Source organism: Eumetopias jubatus, unplaced genomic scaffold (assembly GCF_037043125.1).
Source record: "Eumetopias jubatus isolate StellerSeaLion01/CBP00866 unplaced genomic scaffold, mEumJub1_p1.0 scaffold_10, whole genome shotgun sequence".
NCBI classification, from domain to species: Eukaryota; Metazoa; Chordata; class Mammalia; order Carnivora; family Otariidae; genus Eumetopias; species Eumetopias jubatus.
The window spans coordinates 69295524-69312028 of record NW_028274816.1 but is presented as its reverse complement, the minus strand read 5'-3'; the positions used below and the strand labels follow the sequence as shown (position 1 = coordinate 69312028).

General features: G+C 54.9%; 1 protein-coding gene and 1 pseudogene across 7 annotated transcripts in view; both read right to left on the bottom strand.

Annotated features, from left to right (window-relative positions):
* Positions 1–2729: 2729 nt before the first annotated feature.
* Positions 2730–16505, bottom strand: part of EPN2 (epsin 2) — an 81479-nt gene continuing 67703 nt past the window's right edge. For 6 of the 7 annotated variants that reach the window (XM_028089568.2, XM_028089573.2, XM_028089571.2 and 3 more), the window contains 4 exons: positions 9520–9693; positions 8825–8911; positions 6676–6891; positions 2730–4742 (listed from right to left, as the gene is read on the bottom strand). In XM_028089568.2, coding sequence (XP_027945369.1) covers positions 4444–4742; positions 6676–6891; positions 8825–8911; positions 9520–9693 — 776 coding nt within the window. In that variant the 3' untranslated portion in view covers positions 2730–4443. The remainder of the gene's footprint in view (positions 4743–6675; positions 6892–8824; positions 8912–9519; positions 9694–16505) is intronic. The other variant, XM_028089574.2, reaches the window with a different exon arrangement.
* On the bottom strand, positions 9709–15057 carry LOC148163331 (myosin regulatory light chain 12B pseudogene; annotated as a pseudogene).

Sequence of the window (16505 nt, the reverse complement as noted above, 5' to 3'; positions counted from 1 at the left end):
TTATCGACACTTTCTTACGAAGTGGAAAGAGGGCCACCGTGAACAGCCGGCCACCAGCCGCCCCGATGTCACCCCTGCCAGCTTCCCATACTTGGCAGTTCTCATCCCTCCTTCCATCGGCCTGGTTTGGGTACATTTCCAAACTAAATCGCAGACAGCAGTACGTTTCAGCATATGCCTCTCCGGGCCCGGAGTTCCGGATTTGTTTGTGGGTGTCGTTTGTGTCTCTCGAGGGAACGTGGGTGCGGACTGAAATGCATAAGTGTCAAGCGTGCTACGGACGCGCTGAGTTTTGACCAGCGCGTGCCCGACGCCTGGTCAGGGTCTAAAATGCGACCGTCGCCTCAGGAAGCTGCCCCGCGCCTCTCCCCGTCAAGGCAGGAGAAGGCTAGAATCTTGGGAGGCTGAGGGCACCCTGCCTGGGAAGCGGGCAGCAGGGTGGGGATCTGGGACCATCCACATGAAGAACGGTCAAGGGGGACGGCCCCGAGCTCTCCCCTCACTGTCCGCTCTGTCCTGCACGGTGACAGCACCGCGGCCTCACCGGAAGGCTCCACTCCCCAGGCCTCTTGTATACAGGTGGGTCCCTGCCGATAGTTCTGGCCAAAGAAAGGTGGGCCGAAAGGCTCTTCGGCACTCATAGGTCTGACCCACTTAAAAGCTCCCTTGGTCGACCCTTCCATGCTTCCCCATGGCACCCTGGAGGCCACATTTTGAGGACAGAACATGGTAAGGGAGAAGCCAAGGAACATCCCCACTGGGCAGTTTCTGAGCAACTTTTATCGTGTTCTGGGGCAGGTTTCTGCAGAGCATTCTAGTCTGATACGGAAATTGGAAATCACGAGTGGGCTTGCACTATCACCCAAACCAGAACCAAGTGTATGTGGTATTTGGCTTGGCAGTTGGGTGACAAGCAGGACGAACACAGAAAAACGGCTGGGCGGCAGGAGGGCTCTATTACGCGAGCCCACAACTAGGTTAAGGCACTTGAGCTAACGCGGGAGGCAGCTTCTGCGCCTGGTGGGCCAACTCCAGGGCCAGGCCAGGGTGCTGATAGGACGCGTGGGGCGGGGCGGCTACTGCGTGTGGAGAGCCGTGGGCTCAGGAGAGAAAAGGCCTGTCTGCAAGCCGACGTGACAGAGAACCCACCACGGGGGCATCGAAAGGTTGGAAAAGGAAACTTGTGTCCAGAAGTCAAATGGGAAGAGCTAAGAAGGAAAAAATGCCTCGAGCACTCAAGTCCTAGTAGAAACGTCTCGCGGGGACAAGGAACTCAGCCGCCTGGTTAAGTTATCAAGATTTACGGGGTCACGCTCCTACGTTACCCCAAATGGCCCCAACAGTAGCTACCAGGAAGCATGGCGGTAAGGCGGCAAGGAAGAACTGTGCATGTGTGCCTTTTATCTACGGCTGTGTAACAAACTGCCCCCAAACACGGTCGCCTAAAACCACCCCACACGTGATCTCCTGTGATTCTGTAAGGGACCCTAGGACGCCTCCCTTGGGGGAAGGGATACGCTCTACGTGCACAAGAACGAAATCTGTATTTGGTGACCGGAAGGCCAGCTGTGACAGAGACCAGCCACGTGTGACCCGAACCCACTCCCGCCCCCCCCCCCGGGCCCCGCCGGCCCCCGCCGGCCCCCAGCCCTCCGAGACCTCACACCCATCTCCCTCTGCTCGCTCATTCCCTTCCACGGCACCCTGCCGTGGGAAGGGAACCCCCCCGGCCCCCCCGCCCCGCCCCCGTCACGGTGCCTCGCCGGCTGCCCCCCGGCCAGTCTCCTCCCCGGACCCGCCGAGGCTCACGCAGGCAGGCATGAGGACCCGCCCCTGCCCGCCTGTCTCCGGTGGGAGACGGGTACGGATGGGAGTGCGGGAAGAACACAGCCAGAAACCGCATCATGATACAAATGATAAATTATATTTGTACAGTAAATAAGTATCAATAGTCAACACAAGTTCAAAACCAGCCACCGGCCCCTGGGGCTGAGGAAACGGCTGGGCGACCCCCCTACCACAGTGCCCATCGGGAGGGAGCGTTACAGGGGTGGCAGTGGCCGGTGGCTTCATGATCAGTGCAGCAGGCGACAGGGACAAGGCGCCTGGGACGGGCCTGGGCTGGGGCGGCGGGGCGGGGGTGGGGGGGTCTTCTGGGGCCTGGGCGGCCCCGTGGCTAGAACGTTGGGGCCTCAAAGTCAAGTCAGGAAGGGCTCTTGACTGTTATAAAAGAATCACTGACCCAGTAGTCAGGTTTGGTCTACTGGCCTGTGCGGGGGTCCAGGCTCGCACCATATGAGTGAAAGCACCTCCCCGGGGGAGCGACCTGCCGGGGCCCAGCCTGTCTCCACCCTCCCCCAGGTCGGAGGCGGCCAGACCGGGCGGGAGCCCGCGGTCCAGCCCCAGGTCTCCGGCTCTGGCGGAGGCATGGCCGGTCAGGAGCTCCGGCGGTGGCTCCTCCAGGGGGACAGCCTTGGGGAGCAGCACGGGTGAGCTTTGAAAATCAGGCAACAGGAGAGGCGGGAGAAGGCTGTTCTCAACGCTGCCTGCTCCCCTCCAGGGCAGGGCAGGTTTCCTCCGGGAGCTGGGCGAGGGGAGGGGGGGGGGAGGAACAGCAGGGGGTCGGCTGCCCTTGGGAGTCTGGGGGAGGGGGGCTGGGGAGGGGGGAGAAGTCCACAGTGGAAAGCAAGACTGGGGCGCCCACCAGGCAAGGTGACCTGACCGGACGCAGGATGGGGGGGTGGGGGTGGGGGGTGGGGTTCCCTTCCCTGGGGAGATTCGCGTCTTTTCTGGTCTTTCGTGAATTCATACTTTCCTTCTAGTGGTGGGTGGGGCGAGAGGAGAGGAGAAAGTTGGGAGAGAGAGGTAATATTAGGGCCTGTTTGTTAAAAATCCATGTGAGAATGACTTTTTTTTTTTTTTTTTCCCTGCCTCTCCAAAACAAGAGGTGATTATTTTGAAGTCTGCAGTGTGTGTCTGGAGTCAGCAGGCGGGTGGGTCGGGGCCAGCCCTGGCCGCTCACCCGTCTCGGCCTGGAGGCCGTCCCTGGGGAGCCCCCAGATGCCGTCTCCACGCCATCCCCATCCTTACCCTGAGTGCGGATTAAGACAGAGGAGATCACAGACACACAAGTTTCAAGATGCCTCTTCCGTTTCAGATTTCCACTGGAAGCGGAAGTCCTCGTTGATCCGTGCATGCCTTCAGTTACAAAAGGGAATTGGCTGATAAAAACCGGTGGGTCACATTCATCCGTTAAGATTTTCTTTTTTTTTTCTTTAACTTGATGTTGGTGGAGCAGTAAGAAAAATAGCCTCTCTCTGAATCTAGCCCAAAAGGCTGCAGGTCAACCCGTTTGGTAAGTCACCAAAAAAGGGAGTAAAAGAAAGGAAAAGGCAACTGGAGGCTGGGTTTTTGTTGTTGTTGCAGGTTTTTTTTTTTTTAAATAAACATCATCTTTCCTATGTAATCAAATTCCCATGTTTTTCCCTATAAAGAATTCGCTTTAGTTTTTTTTTATAAGGCATTTTTTTTGTCTCTTCCTATTTAAATTTTCTTTGAGTTAAACCATAAATAAGAGGGTTTAAACCACTCACATGACACGTGCCAATATCTTAATTCAGCCAGACCTGGTAAATTCTATCAAAACTAGACAGTTAAATAAGAACCACGTTATAAAAATATTAGCCAAAAAAAGACTATCAGATAATTCTGCAAACTCAAATATGAAACTGTACTAAACAAATTATGTGCAAACGTATACAAGCATACAGCCAAGTGGCAGGGTTATGCTCAGATTAGTTTAAAGCTTGCTCTAGTGGATTTAATTCAAGAGTTGTTCCACGGTGGTGTGTTTACTTTGAACTCACACACGAGTCAAAGAAAAACAAAATATGCACAACCACTTCCCCGAAAAGATCAGCGTCTCATGAAGTCAGTGCTTCATTCTGTCCACACCTGGGACCGCCTGGGGGTGTCGCTGGGGCTGGGGGCCGGGGGGGGGAGGGGGCAAAGACGCGGCGGCCATCCCAAGGCCCTGGGCCAGGCAGCGTCCCAGAGGCCCTCAGGCTGAGGCCTCCCGCCTCATCCCAGGCCCCAGAGAGCGAGCCAATCTACAGAACCAGGACCTCTGCGCTCGGGAGGAAGCGGAGAGGCGACCAGGCCCGGGTCGGGCCCCTCCCACGGGCAGCGGGCGGGCGGCCTCGGAAGGCGCGGAGACCCACGTGCTGTGTCTGACGTCTAGCAGGCCTGCCGCCGCTCGAGTCTGAGGGTCGGGGCTGGGAAGACAACCCTTTTATCAGGAAGCCGGGACCGGGAAGCCCTAACACCCCCCCCACCCCCCACCCCCACTCTTGGACACCAGTCCACAATCGAGAGTCCCTGCTCGGCGTCCTCAGGCACAGAGGCTCTGGGCATTCGCTCTGTGGTGGGTCCCAGGCCCGGGCACTAGAGAAGGAAAGGGTTGGTTGTGCCGGCGGCCTGAGCTGCAGAGGGGGGAATGCCCACGCTGCCCACCATGTTCATCGAGGCGGGGCCCAGTGGCGTCAGGGAGGAACCACTGGCCCCCAGGGCCAGGTGTGGGGCCGTGGAGGTCATGGAGGCCACAGCCATGGGCTCCACACCTGGGCTAGACCCAAAGGACGTGCTGGTCCCCAGGACTGGGCTCCCCCGCAGCTGGTTCAGCGTCAGCGGCTGGGGCTGGTTCACCTGGAAGGGGTTGACCGGGGCAGAGGCGGCGGCTGCACCTGGGGGAGAGAGGCAGTGGTAGAGTCAGAACAACGGCCGTCCCCAAGCCCAAGGGCGGGAGGTGGTGGTGACCGGCAGCACATGTGCTCCGGCGTCTGCCCCTCTGGGCTCGGGCCGGGGTGCTTCCCAGGGGCCGGCTGCTCTGCAGGGCCCGGGCGCCAGCCAACGCACGCCCCGCACGGCCCGCGCGTCCACCGGCTGCAGCTCTGGCCTCTGGTTGGGGACACGAAGGCCACTCGGAGCCAAGCGACTCGTCTGGAGTCACAAAGCCTGACTCGGGCAGTGCCGGGACCGTGCCTACTCCCAGCCGGCACCCCAGGACTCCCTCAGCAGCAAACACCTGGGGCCGCTCCCCTATTCGGTTTGCCGAGCTCAGGACCACAGGTGTCCGGGGCGCAAAGGGGGAGCTGGGAACCTCAGCGTGCGGCTTGACTGCCTGTCTCCACCCTGGACCCTGGGACCCAAGGGCTGGTGTAATAAAGGCTCTGAGAAGCCCTGCAGTCAAGAAGCGGATGCAGCTCTGTCTTATCCATCGTTTCCCGAATTTATCACACATCATCAAACCTTTTCCCCGAGCTTTTAGCAAAAACCTGTGCTGATACTCTGCCAAAACACCCGCGAGCTGGCAGCACGGAGGCTCCAAAGCAGCCCAGCCCTTGAGCACAAGGGCTGCCCGCTGCGGGGCGCCCCCAGTCACCACCAGGAGACGCTGCCCGCACTCCATCCCACCCGGGGCGGGGGCAGGCCCTGCTGAGGGCACAGCCGGGCGGCCCCGCACCTGCCCCTCTCGTACCCCTGCAGATCAGCCCCGCCAGAGCTGAGCCAACTCAGAGGTACCAGGAGCCCCACCCCACCCCACCCCGAAGGCCAGATGGCGGGGCACTGGGCAGGAAAGGCAGCCTGGCTGAGACACTGGGTTCGGATCCAGCTCCACCCAGGGAGCGAGGAGCAACCCCATCCTTGCCCATCTCAGGACCATGGGGGTGGGTAGGACCCAGGCACTCCATATCCCACCTCTGCCCTAAGGACCCCACCCTCAGCTCTTCTAAGTCCTGGGGTCCTTCTCTGGCAGGGGCCTCTGAGAGGCTATGGCCCTGGGCTGCAGATTCCGCTGTCTTAGGGAGGGTCTCAGTCTGAACGCCCTGAATGTGACACATCCCGGCCCTTGGGGAGCCCACGGCCTTGCTGGACAATCGGGGTGGGGGACACTCCCCAGGAGGAGAGGGTTGTCTGGGCTGGATGCTGAGGGTGACCGATCTCCCACTGGAAAAGAGGAGAGAGGGCGCTCCGGGCAGGGGGAGCACAGGGTGCAGGCGTGAGGAGCTCGGCGCCCCGGAGGGTCTGAGCGCACGGCCCCAGCGGCCCCGGACTCTAAAGCAAGGCCTGGGGGCTTGTCCTGCAGCCCACACAGAGCCTTTGAAGGTGCAGAACAGGCCTTTAGACAGAGCCTGGCATCAGGGAGAATGCATACAGGGGACGGGAGTTCCCAGGCGGAGTTCCCAGCCCCGGAAAGACAGGATCTGGCACCTCGAATGACTACACGGAGGGTCTGTGGGCCCCTGGAAGATGGCCCCCCCGAAAGGGAAATGTTGGGCAGCAAACCCAGGCTCTTCCTCACCCGGCCACTGCCCTTCCCCAGCTGACCGAGAAGTGGAGCCCGCTGGAGGGTCTCCCTGGCCAAGGGCACCAGGTCCGGGGCAGCTTCTGCTCAGCGGTCTCCAGTGAGAGCTGAGAGGAGCTGGTTCCCACCCATCCCCCCAAGCACACATCGGCTTCCGCGCCCCGCCCCCCCAAGGCCCTGGAGAGGCCCAGGAATGCCGGGCATGCCTCCCGCGTAAGGCAGGAGGAACCCCAAGAGGCCCGAGGAGAGGTCAGGGCCAGAGGCCGGCCCCAAAGCCAGTCAGCAAGGGCAGTCAAGGACAGGGAGCATACCTGGTGCCAAGAAAGGGTTGAGGGACTGGGCCGGCGGGGCTGGCCTGGTCACCAGCGAGTCCAGGTTGACCAGGGCCGCGTTGGGGCCCAGGAAGGACTCGGGTGTTTTCCGGGCACTGCTGGGCTTGCTTGAGGCGGCGGTCAGGGGCTGGCACTCAAAGGGGTCGGGGCTTGTAGTTTCGTTGTTTTGGGACGGTGGCGAGGTCACGGCCTCAGCTACAAGACAAGGACACACAGGGGCCCGGTGAGGACGGGGGGGCGGGGGGGGGGCCAACCCGCGCGAGACACAGACGTTCCGGGGGACACCTGCAGGGCCACGCAGAAGACGGGGATGTTCGCTGCAGCGGTGCTTGCAACAGACCCGGCCAGGGACAGTCAGCCACGGGGCGGCTTACAGAACCCCCAGTCGTGTAACCAAAGCCAGAGTGCAGGGAAAGGAGAGCTCCCGACAAGAGGGCCGTGTCACGTCACGGAGAAGCAGAAGCTGGAAAACAGAGCGTACGGCAGGATCCTCCAGAAACATTAAGATGATATTTGGGGCTGTGGGCTAGCCATGGGCAGTGGCTGTTTCTCGTGTGTTTTCCCTGTCAATTTTCTACAAGGGACATGAATTTCTTGACAGAGAAGAAAAATTATTTTTTTAAAAATTCAGCCAGCGTGGCAGGGGGGTTAAAGGTTTTTAAAAATGGTCATACTCTCCACTCGGGATTCCCATTTCTAGGGATCTAGTCTCAGGAAATAATGCGAGATGGCAACGGGGACTCAAGCACAAGAATGTTCACCACAGCGTTATTTACTTCGGCAAAACCTGCAGTCAACCAAAAGCGCACTCCCCTAGAGTAAAGTTCAAATCCGTGACTGCTGAGCAATACAAGGTATTCCATAGCTATGGACTATTTTCTAAAGAATTTTTAACATCACGAGAAAATGCTTTCAATCCGTTATTCTACGGGGGGTGGGGGGGTGGGTTGCAGGATTCAGTGCTTTCTGACAGTATGAGCTGAACAACAACAACAAAAAGACCGTGTAAACAGAGCTCAGAAAAAATGCTGGAAGGAAACAGCGGCTGAAGTAGGGAGGATTACAGAGGAGTTCCGTTTTCTTCCATAAACTTTTCCAAATATTCTACAATGGAAACAGCTCTAGAATTGGAGGTAAATCATTTGCAGGTGTACAGAAGGATTGTCCACGTAACAAGGCCACACTGCCTTCTCGCTGAGGCACACACGCGTGAGCAAGGACTGTTAGCTTGCACTCTGCCCTGGAGGGGAGATGCATGGAATTTTGTTTCTTTAACGCAGCAAAGGAAAGACCCCAAGCAGCAGTGCGTTCTAAGTTGCCTCTGGTCCCCTGAGCTGAGAGGGGGCCAAGGGGTGGTCAGGTGTGCCAGGCTGCTCGTACCTTAGACAGGGGGGCCAGCCGGGCCTGTGGCTGCCGCTGGGGGAAGCGGTGGGAGGAGGTGAGGGGGAGGGGGTGGGGGGCAGATGCAGATGGGGGGGCGGGCACAGGGAGAAGCAGAGAGAGGAACAAGAAAGGAGAGAAGCTGCTCTATGTGGTGGGGGGTGTGGGGCCCTGGCTCCGTCCCCAGCCTCTGGCCTCCACCCCCTCCCCCAGCCCAGTCTCTCTATACCCCACCCTGAAGCCCTGCCATCTTGGGGGCACTGGGCCAGGGCTCTGACAGGAGCTGGGTGGGAGCCACAGCCTGGGGTGATCAAGTGGGGGCAGAGACACCCTGTCCAGGCCCACAGCTGGGACTGTCTGGAAAAGGGGCACCGTGGGGAGTGGGGGAGGAAGGCATATGGAGACAGTGGTTCAGATGGTGCGGCGGGGGCCCAGGCTGGGCTGGGGAGGCCAGGGCGGGGGGCTTGTGCCGGCAACCACGAGGGGCCTGGGGGCAGGGCCAAGACACAGAGGTGAATGAGACAGGAAGCATGCGCCCAACACCGGGAGAGGGTGAAAGAAAATCTCAACCCCATGACTTTTCACTGCTGATGTGTGAATTCCTGCAGCTAGCCACTTACAAGCTCCCAAGATCAAAACACAAAGAAAATGCATGAAGTTGAGAGGTTTTGAAAGCCGATTATTTCTGCCATAACTGGAATGGTCAAATGCACAGAACGTTATGGAAACCACGACCACATTCACATACCTGTTTTTTTTGAAGTCCGGAGGTTGTCAAATTCAGAAAAGTCATCTTTAATTGTGCCATTCAAATTACTGAAGAGATCAAAGGCCCCTGGGGGAACACAAGAGGCTGGTGACTGCGGGTGCATCACGCCTTCGATTCTGCTTCCCGGTCTACAACCTTGGGGGGTGCTGGCCGAAGGCAGGGAAGGGATCTCTACCCCTGCTCCTGGGGGAGAGCTGAGAGCCAGATGGCAGCTCGGGGTCACCTGGTGGTCTAGCAGGGGGCCGGGTCAAGGATCCTGGCCTCCCCGAACCTGGCGTGGGGGCATGAGCCTGCCACTGCTCCCACCAGCCCCACCCCAAACTGAAGGAGGGGCTCACGTGGGGTGGGGGAGGGGCGGACTTCTGAGCCGGGTTTAGAGACCTGGATAGTGCCTGTAGGAAGCTACTGGAAGGAGTGCCTAGAGCGTAGCGTGCCCAGGCCCCCTTGGGAAGCTCCCTCTGGGCGGAGGTGCAGGGGCCCAGAAGGCCTGTGATCTCAGCATTCACAGTGGGCTTGTGGCACAGAGAGGGGCACTGGACGACTGGGGACAAAGGCTGCAGGTGACAAGGGTGGCAAGTGCAGACAAACCCACAGGTCCCATGCAGAGGAGCCAGGGGAAGGAAGAGCAGTGCAGCCAAAGGGGCTCTCAGAGCCTGGGCAGAGCGAGGTCTCACCAGAGGACGAGACGGGCTTGGTGGCCGAGGCTGCGGCCCAGGCATCCGCTGTTTTCCCGGCACTGGGGGCAGCCTGTTGCGGGGCCGCCCAGGGGTCTGAGCCCTTGGGCCCGGAGTGTGTGCTGCTGCCAGTGGGCACGCCCCACGGGTCCACGGAGGCAGCTGGCTTGGCACCTATAGGAAGGCAGGGTAGGCTCAGCTACGTCCTCAGAAAGTTCCGGAAAGCTGGGGTGAGAAAGGAAAGGGCACTGGGCCACGTGAGTCACACCCGGGTCGGCCCCACGTCAGGACAGGCGGCCACCCTAAGGGTGCTGTCCCAGGCCAGCAAAGCTGGGCCAAGCTGAAGGCCGGGCCTTTGGGATTCCCACCCTGGGGCTGCACAGGGCCCGGCCTGCTGGGAGGGTACCAGACGGCACGCAGCCGCGAACTTTCCCAAGTGCCTGCCACACGTGGTCTTGCACGGAGCTCCCTGAGCTACGTTCAAGCCCGCCTCCCCAGAGTCCACTGGCCTCGTCCGCAGAGCGAGCCCTGCGCAGGCACCCGCTGCCCCGGCCGCGCCCTGGCCCCACCTGCTTTGAGTGGTTTCTGCTTTTGACAGAAGGCGAACAGAACAGAGGACAACGTGAAGAGGACCCATCGACAAATGCCGTTTTCAAACAGTGAGTGACAAATGATCATTGTTTAGGGGGTCACAACTGGCCTTTTTTAAAAGGGTGAAACAGAAACAGCTGAGCGCACCTAACGGAAGGTGTCGCTCCCGTTGTGTGGACCTTTCATCTGTCACGTGTGGATGCGGGCGTTACTGCCGCTAAGTGCGTACACAAGTGAGCCATGCCTCGCCTTTCTTTGAGGACGGTCACAGCCGATGTTTAAAAGCCACTGCTGCCTTTCAGGGAGCAAAAGTGCCTCCCCCCTCCATGGCACCAGTCACCCCGATCTTCATGACTTTTGTGTTCGCCCTTCCCTTTATCTTTCCTCGGGTTTTACCCTGTAGAGGTACCTTGAGACACCCTATCCATCAGCTGTGCCTACTTTCATCACGTTACACAAACGGAAACACCGTACACGTTCTGGGCGGCTGGCTTTGTTCACTCCACCTTTGGGAAGAGTTCACCCGCGTTGATGCGCAGCTGAAACCTGTTCCCTTTAACCGCCCTAGAACCTTCCACTCTAGCTGGGGAGGAACCACAGCTGATCAGTCTGCCGAAGGCACTGGCTTGGCGTTTTGTGGTGCTGCTCTTTCTTCTCCTGCCCGGGCGCACTTGTACCCGTGAGGACCTCAGCTCGGGGCTCCCTCCCCTCCGCCGAGTGACCCCAGGGTGGTCTCTGCGCAGTCTTGCCTTATGTATGCTGCGAGCACACAAGTCCGGCTCCAGCAACTGCCCCCTCACCTCACTAATGCTTCCTGCTCACTTTTCCGCGCGTGCCAATCTGGTGGGAGTGCAAGGTCACCCGCCTTTTTTTTTTTTTTTTTTTTAAGATTATTATTTATTTGACAGAGAGGGAACACAAGCAGGGGGAGTGCTGAGCAGGGAGCTCGATGCAGGGCTCCATCCCAGGACCCTGGGATCAGGACCTGAGCCGAAGGCAGACGCCTAACGACTGAGCCACCCAGGCGCCCCCGCCTGGCTGTTTTGATTTGCATCTCGTTGCTCCTTAATGAGGCTGTGCCTCTTGTCATTTGCTTGTGGGTCTTCCGTGATCCCTCCCGTGATTCCTCCCCTATCGTGTGCGTGTCCCAATCTTTCTCTGCCTTCCTTTGGGTGTTTATCTTTCTCTTCCTGCTTTGAGAGTTTCTTACCCCCGCCGTGAATACTGTTTTACTTAGCTTACAAAAGAGAAGAATTTACCTCCCAATTTGCGGCTTTTCTTTTCACTCTCCTTAAAGTAGCTTTGGACGAGCAGAGACGTTCTTAAACTGAACGGGGTGCAACCTGTCAGTGTTTTCCCTTCTAATTTGTGCTTTTCCTGACATTCAGAAAAGCCTTCCCGACACCTCAACCGTCTTCCTCTTTAGCAAATCTAACAGGTTTACAGTTTGCCCTGCGTGGTCACATATTTGCTCCATCAGCAATTGATTTTTGCATATGGCATAAAATGCAGATTCGATCTCAGGCTTTCCTACCCGAACAAGTCACACTGGAGCCTCCACCAGAAGCCACGGCTTCACAGATTCATTCCTGGGCTCTCCGTTCTGATCCACTGACCCCTTTGTTTCCATCCCTGTGCTTTCTGGATTATCCTCACAGATACTAGAACTAAGAAGAACTATCTGGTACCTGATACCTTGGTCTTGTTCCTCGGGAGTATTGTGGCTATTTCCAGCCCCTTGCTCTTCCATAATCATTTTAAAATCATCTTGCCAAGTTAAAAAAAAAAATTTAAAACTTTGCTGGGGGGCGCCTGGGTGGCTTGGTCGGTTAAGCATCTGCCTTTGGCTCAGGTCATGATCTCAGGGTCCTGGGATGGAGCTCTGCATCAGGGTCCATGCACGGTGGGGAGCCTGCTTCTCCCTCTCCCTCTGCCGGCCGCTCCCCCTGCTTGTGCTGTCAGGTAAATAAGTAAAATCTTTAAAACTAATAATAATAAAAAAAAAACCTGGTTGGTATTTTGATCAGAATTGCACCAAATCTCAGATCAATTTGAAGTTAACACCACTGTTAACAGCCAGTCTTCCAAAAAACCAAAATCACAGGACATCTCTCCATTCACTTAAGTCCTTCTTTAAGTGAGTGATTTCAAGTGAAAGATTTCAGTGAAAATTTAAGTGCAAGAAAAAGAAATGAGAGGAAATTTAAGTGAAGATTTAAGCGAAAGGTTTCAGTGAAAATCTTTTTTATTTTATCCTTTATTTCCATAAGGGATTCATTCATACAACTGTAAAATCTATTTCTAGGGACTGACGTGTATGTGTGTGTGGGTGTGTTTTAAGATTTTGTTTCTTTGACAGAGAGAGAAAGCACAAGCAGGGGGAGCAGCAGAGGGAGAAGCAGACTCCCCGCTGAGCAGGGAGCCCGACGCAGCGCTCGATCCCAGGACCCTGGGATCATGACCTGAGCCGAAGGCAGACGCTTAACCAAATGAGCCACCCAGGCCCCGGGACTGGTATATTTCTAAAATTTCATTGTTATTCGTTTATTGTATGCAGAAAACATTTAATTTTATGCGCTGATTCTGGCAGCCCACAATCTTATTAAACTCTCAAGTCTAATAATTAAAATTCACGCAAATTATTTATTCTTAGAATTCTAATACCTCTTAATTATAAGAGAGTTACTCGGGTAAGTTTTTGGATAGTCTCTGTATGTGATCATAACACTTGCAAATGATGATGGCCTAATTTGTCCCAGTCCTTACACCTTTTCCTTCCTTTTCCTGTCTCACTGTGCTGGGTGGGACCACCAGTCCCAACGTAAAGAACGAGTGTGCATAGTCAGTGTCTCTGTCTTCAGGATCCGTTTTCAACATTTTACATTAAAACATTAGCATTTACCACTTTCAGGCTTTCTTCCTTCGAGAAGCCCTTTATCAGGTCACGGAAGCTCCTCAGCACTCCAAGTTTGCTAAGACTTTTGCAATGAATGGCTGGAACCAGTTTCTGTCTCTATTAAGACGACAGCATGACTTTTCTCTTTCGGTCTGTAATATGGTACACGAATAGGTCTTCTAAGGACCTGCTCCCTGTGAACCAAGTTCCTCATGATGTGCCATATCATTTGTATAATCTTCATTTTGGATTTGCAATTGTTTCTTTGCTTTTTGCATTTGTACTTGTAAGTGGGGGTGGCCTGGCAGGTCTGTTCTCACACTGTACGTCCTGTCTGGTTTTGGTGTTAAGGTTGTGCCCGTCTCATAAAACCAGGAGGGACACTCCCCATTTTCCTGCCCTCTGAAGGAGTCTGTATAAAGGTGGAATTGTTTTCCTGAGTGGTGTTAGAATTTGCCGGCAAAGCCCTCTGGGTGGATTGTGGGGTGGGGAGGATTTTTAAGTCCTGACTCAATGCCTTTAATGATTATAGCACTATCCCTATTTGGGGGTTTTCTATTGTTCTCTGGTTGGCTCTGCTAAGTTTTCTTTCTGAATTTATCTACTTTAAGTTTTCAGGTTTGTAAGCACAGAGTTGATCAAACACAGCCTCTTACTCCACCAGCAATCTTGGCAGTTATGTTACTGTGTTTCATTTCTCACAGTGTCTGTGCCTTTCCTCTTTATGTTTTATTTTATTCTATTTTTTTATTTCAAAATAGTGTTTTTATTATATAAAAGTGTAAAAATCCAGCAAAACCAGAAATACCGGATGTATTTTCCTGGGCTTTCACATTTGTTGATTTTTATTCCCAATCTCTTTTTCAGCACAATTTACAACCTCAACCCCATTTGCAGTTTGATTATACAAGTGCTAAGTGGCAGAAAGGTCTAGAATAAATACATCAAAAAAAGAGGCCAAGCTGTGAAACTAAGTTGCATGCAACAGGTCTATGAGGGTGGGGGAAAGTGTCTGGGAAATAAAACGGAGTAAGGCAAAGCAACTGGAAGGTTTCAGCTAAAGTTCTTTCAATCATCTTTGTCTTTTGCTCCATGTTTAAGGATGCGCGTGAACTCAATATAATTGCAATTTCCCTTTTTGTCGACAGGCGCTTCTCTGTTCAGCTCATCCACTTCCTCGTCTGTAAACCGATCTCCCAAGGTTGTCAGCAGCTCTCTCAAGTAATCTTCCTGGATGGTGCCAGGTGCTTCTTCATCAAAGCAAGCAAAAGCGTTTCTGATGACATCTTCTGGATCTGTGCCATTTAACTTCTCACCAAACATTGTGAAGAACATGGTGAAATTTATGGGCCCCGGAGCCTCATTCATCATGACCTCAAGGTATGCATTGGTTGGATTCTTCCCTAGAGAAGCAAGCATATCATGCAAATCCCCCTTGTCAATGAAACCATCTCTGTTCTGATCAATCACGTTGAAGGCCTCTTTGAACTCCTGAATCTGCGACTGGTCAAACATGGCGAATACATTGGATGTTGCGCGCTGGGGGCGCTTCTTGGTGGTCTTGGTCTTTGCCTTTTTGCTTGACATGGTGGCTATTTAATTCGCCGCCAGACACCAGAACCCGGGCTGCCCTGCGCAAGACGACGAGCGACGGCGACGGTGGCTGGGCTGTGGTGCGATGGCGGCGGCGGCCTGCACCTCTTTTATTCTATTTTAAGCAGGCTCCATGCCCAACGTGGGGCTTGAACTCATTACCCTTAGATGGAGACCTGAGCTGAGATCAAGGGTCGGATGCTTAACCGACTGAGCCACCCAGCTAACTCCCCCCCTTATTTTTTAAAATTAATCTTGCCGGGGAATTTGTCTGTTTTATTTATTACTCTTTTTAATTACCAACATCTGTCTTTGTGGATATTACCACACGTCTGTGTTCTAATGCGTGAATTTTTGTTCCTATCCGTATTTCATTTCTTCCACTTTATTTGGGTGGCAATGCTACGAAGCTGTCACTTCCCCTCACACTGCTGTTTCAGGTGCCCCAAGAATTCTGAAATAAGACTATTTACCTTATTATTTTTGGTTCTCAACGTTTCTGGTTCGCCTTATAATTTCTTCTTTGACTCAAGATTTCAGGAGTGTTTTCCAAGTGTCCAGTGTACGGAGTTTTTCTAGTTTTCTTTTTGTTGTTGAGGATACTGTGGTCACAAAATGTGTTCTGGGGTGCTCCCAATTTCCAGACAAGCGTTGAGGCTGCTAGACTTTATTATGTCCAGCACACGATCAAGTTTTTGTCAGTATTTGGAACGTGTGTGCTCGGGTCACTGAGAACAACAAATCCACGACCTCATGAACCGTGCTGCTCAAATGTTGTTACGTTCTCACTACTGTTGGTGAAATAAGAAATATAAATATTGGTTCTCCACACCCCCGTTCCTGGGACAGAATGCCCGAAACCCCTCTCATTTCTTAAGTGACCAGGCACTACGAGCATCTCCTGCTTACTGAGGTGACCCTGCGTGGGTTCCTGGCCGGCTCCTGGCTGGAGCCAGAATACCCAGAACCCCCAAGCCTCGATTAGAAGCTGGGATCGTTCTGTTACCTGGAAATGTCGCGTTTTACCTTCCTTCTTAAGGAATACCTTCAATGAATATAGAATTCTGGAGGATCCAGGTTGTTTTGTTGGTGTTTCAAGATGTAAAATGCATTTTACCATCGTTCTTGGAAGAGGATTTCACTAGGAAGGGAATTCAAGGCAGACGGTTTTTCTTCCAGCCCCCTGAAGACCTTACCCCATGGGCCTCTGGCACCTTCCATCCATGCTGAGACGTCAGTTACCAACGTGCCTGCCGCCCCTTTTCCATGGACCGTCCGCCCCCCCCCCCCCCCCCCGCCGTGGGTCTAGTATGTTCTCCTGTGGGGCTCTGCAGTCTCCTGCCAATGTACCGAGGTGGGAAGTTCTTTTATCATATCCCGCTTACAATTCACTAGGCTTTCTGGATCTGAGAAGTAGCTCCTTGCTGTGAACCTAAAAACCCTCAATCACGCTTTTCAAATCTAAACTCTTCTGAAACTCCAAAGAGAATGTGTGTTAGATGTCCTCGTTGTGCCTCTGCGCCTCCCCAGCCACACTGACCTCCCCAAAGCTCCCCAGACGTACCAAAGGGCACGTCCACCGCCTGAGGCCTCTGGGCCTCCACGTCCCTCCATTTTCCCGCTTTTCTTGCCTTCACTGACTCCTGGAGCCGCTCAGCCTTCTTTCAGAGCACTCATTTGCCTCAGTGTCTCCCAGGGCTGTGACCTGGCAGCGGGGCGCAGGGGAGCGTAGGCAGGGGGCGGAAGGGCAGCACCTGGGACAATCGGGCTGAGCTCCACGGCTCAGAGAGGGCCGCAGGAAGGGAGGTGACTGCCCGTCTCAGAGAAGACCAGGGGATGCTCCCAGGTCCCCAGGAGGACCCACAGCCCTGGGCACCATTGCCAGGCCTGCCCCTCTCGGCAGCCC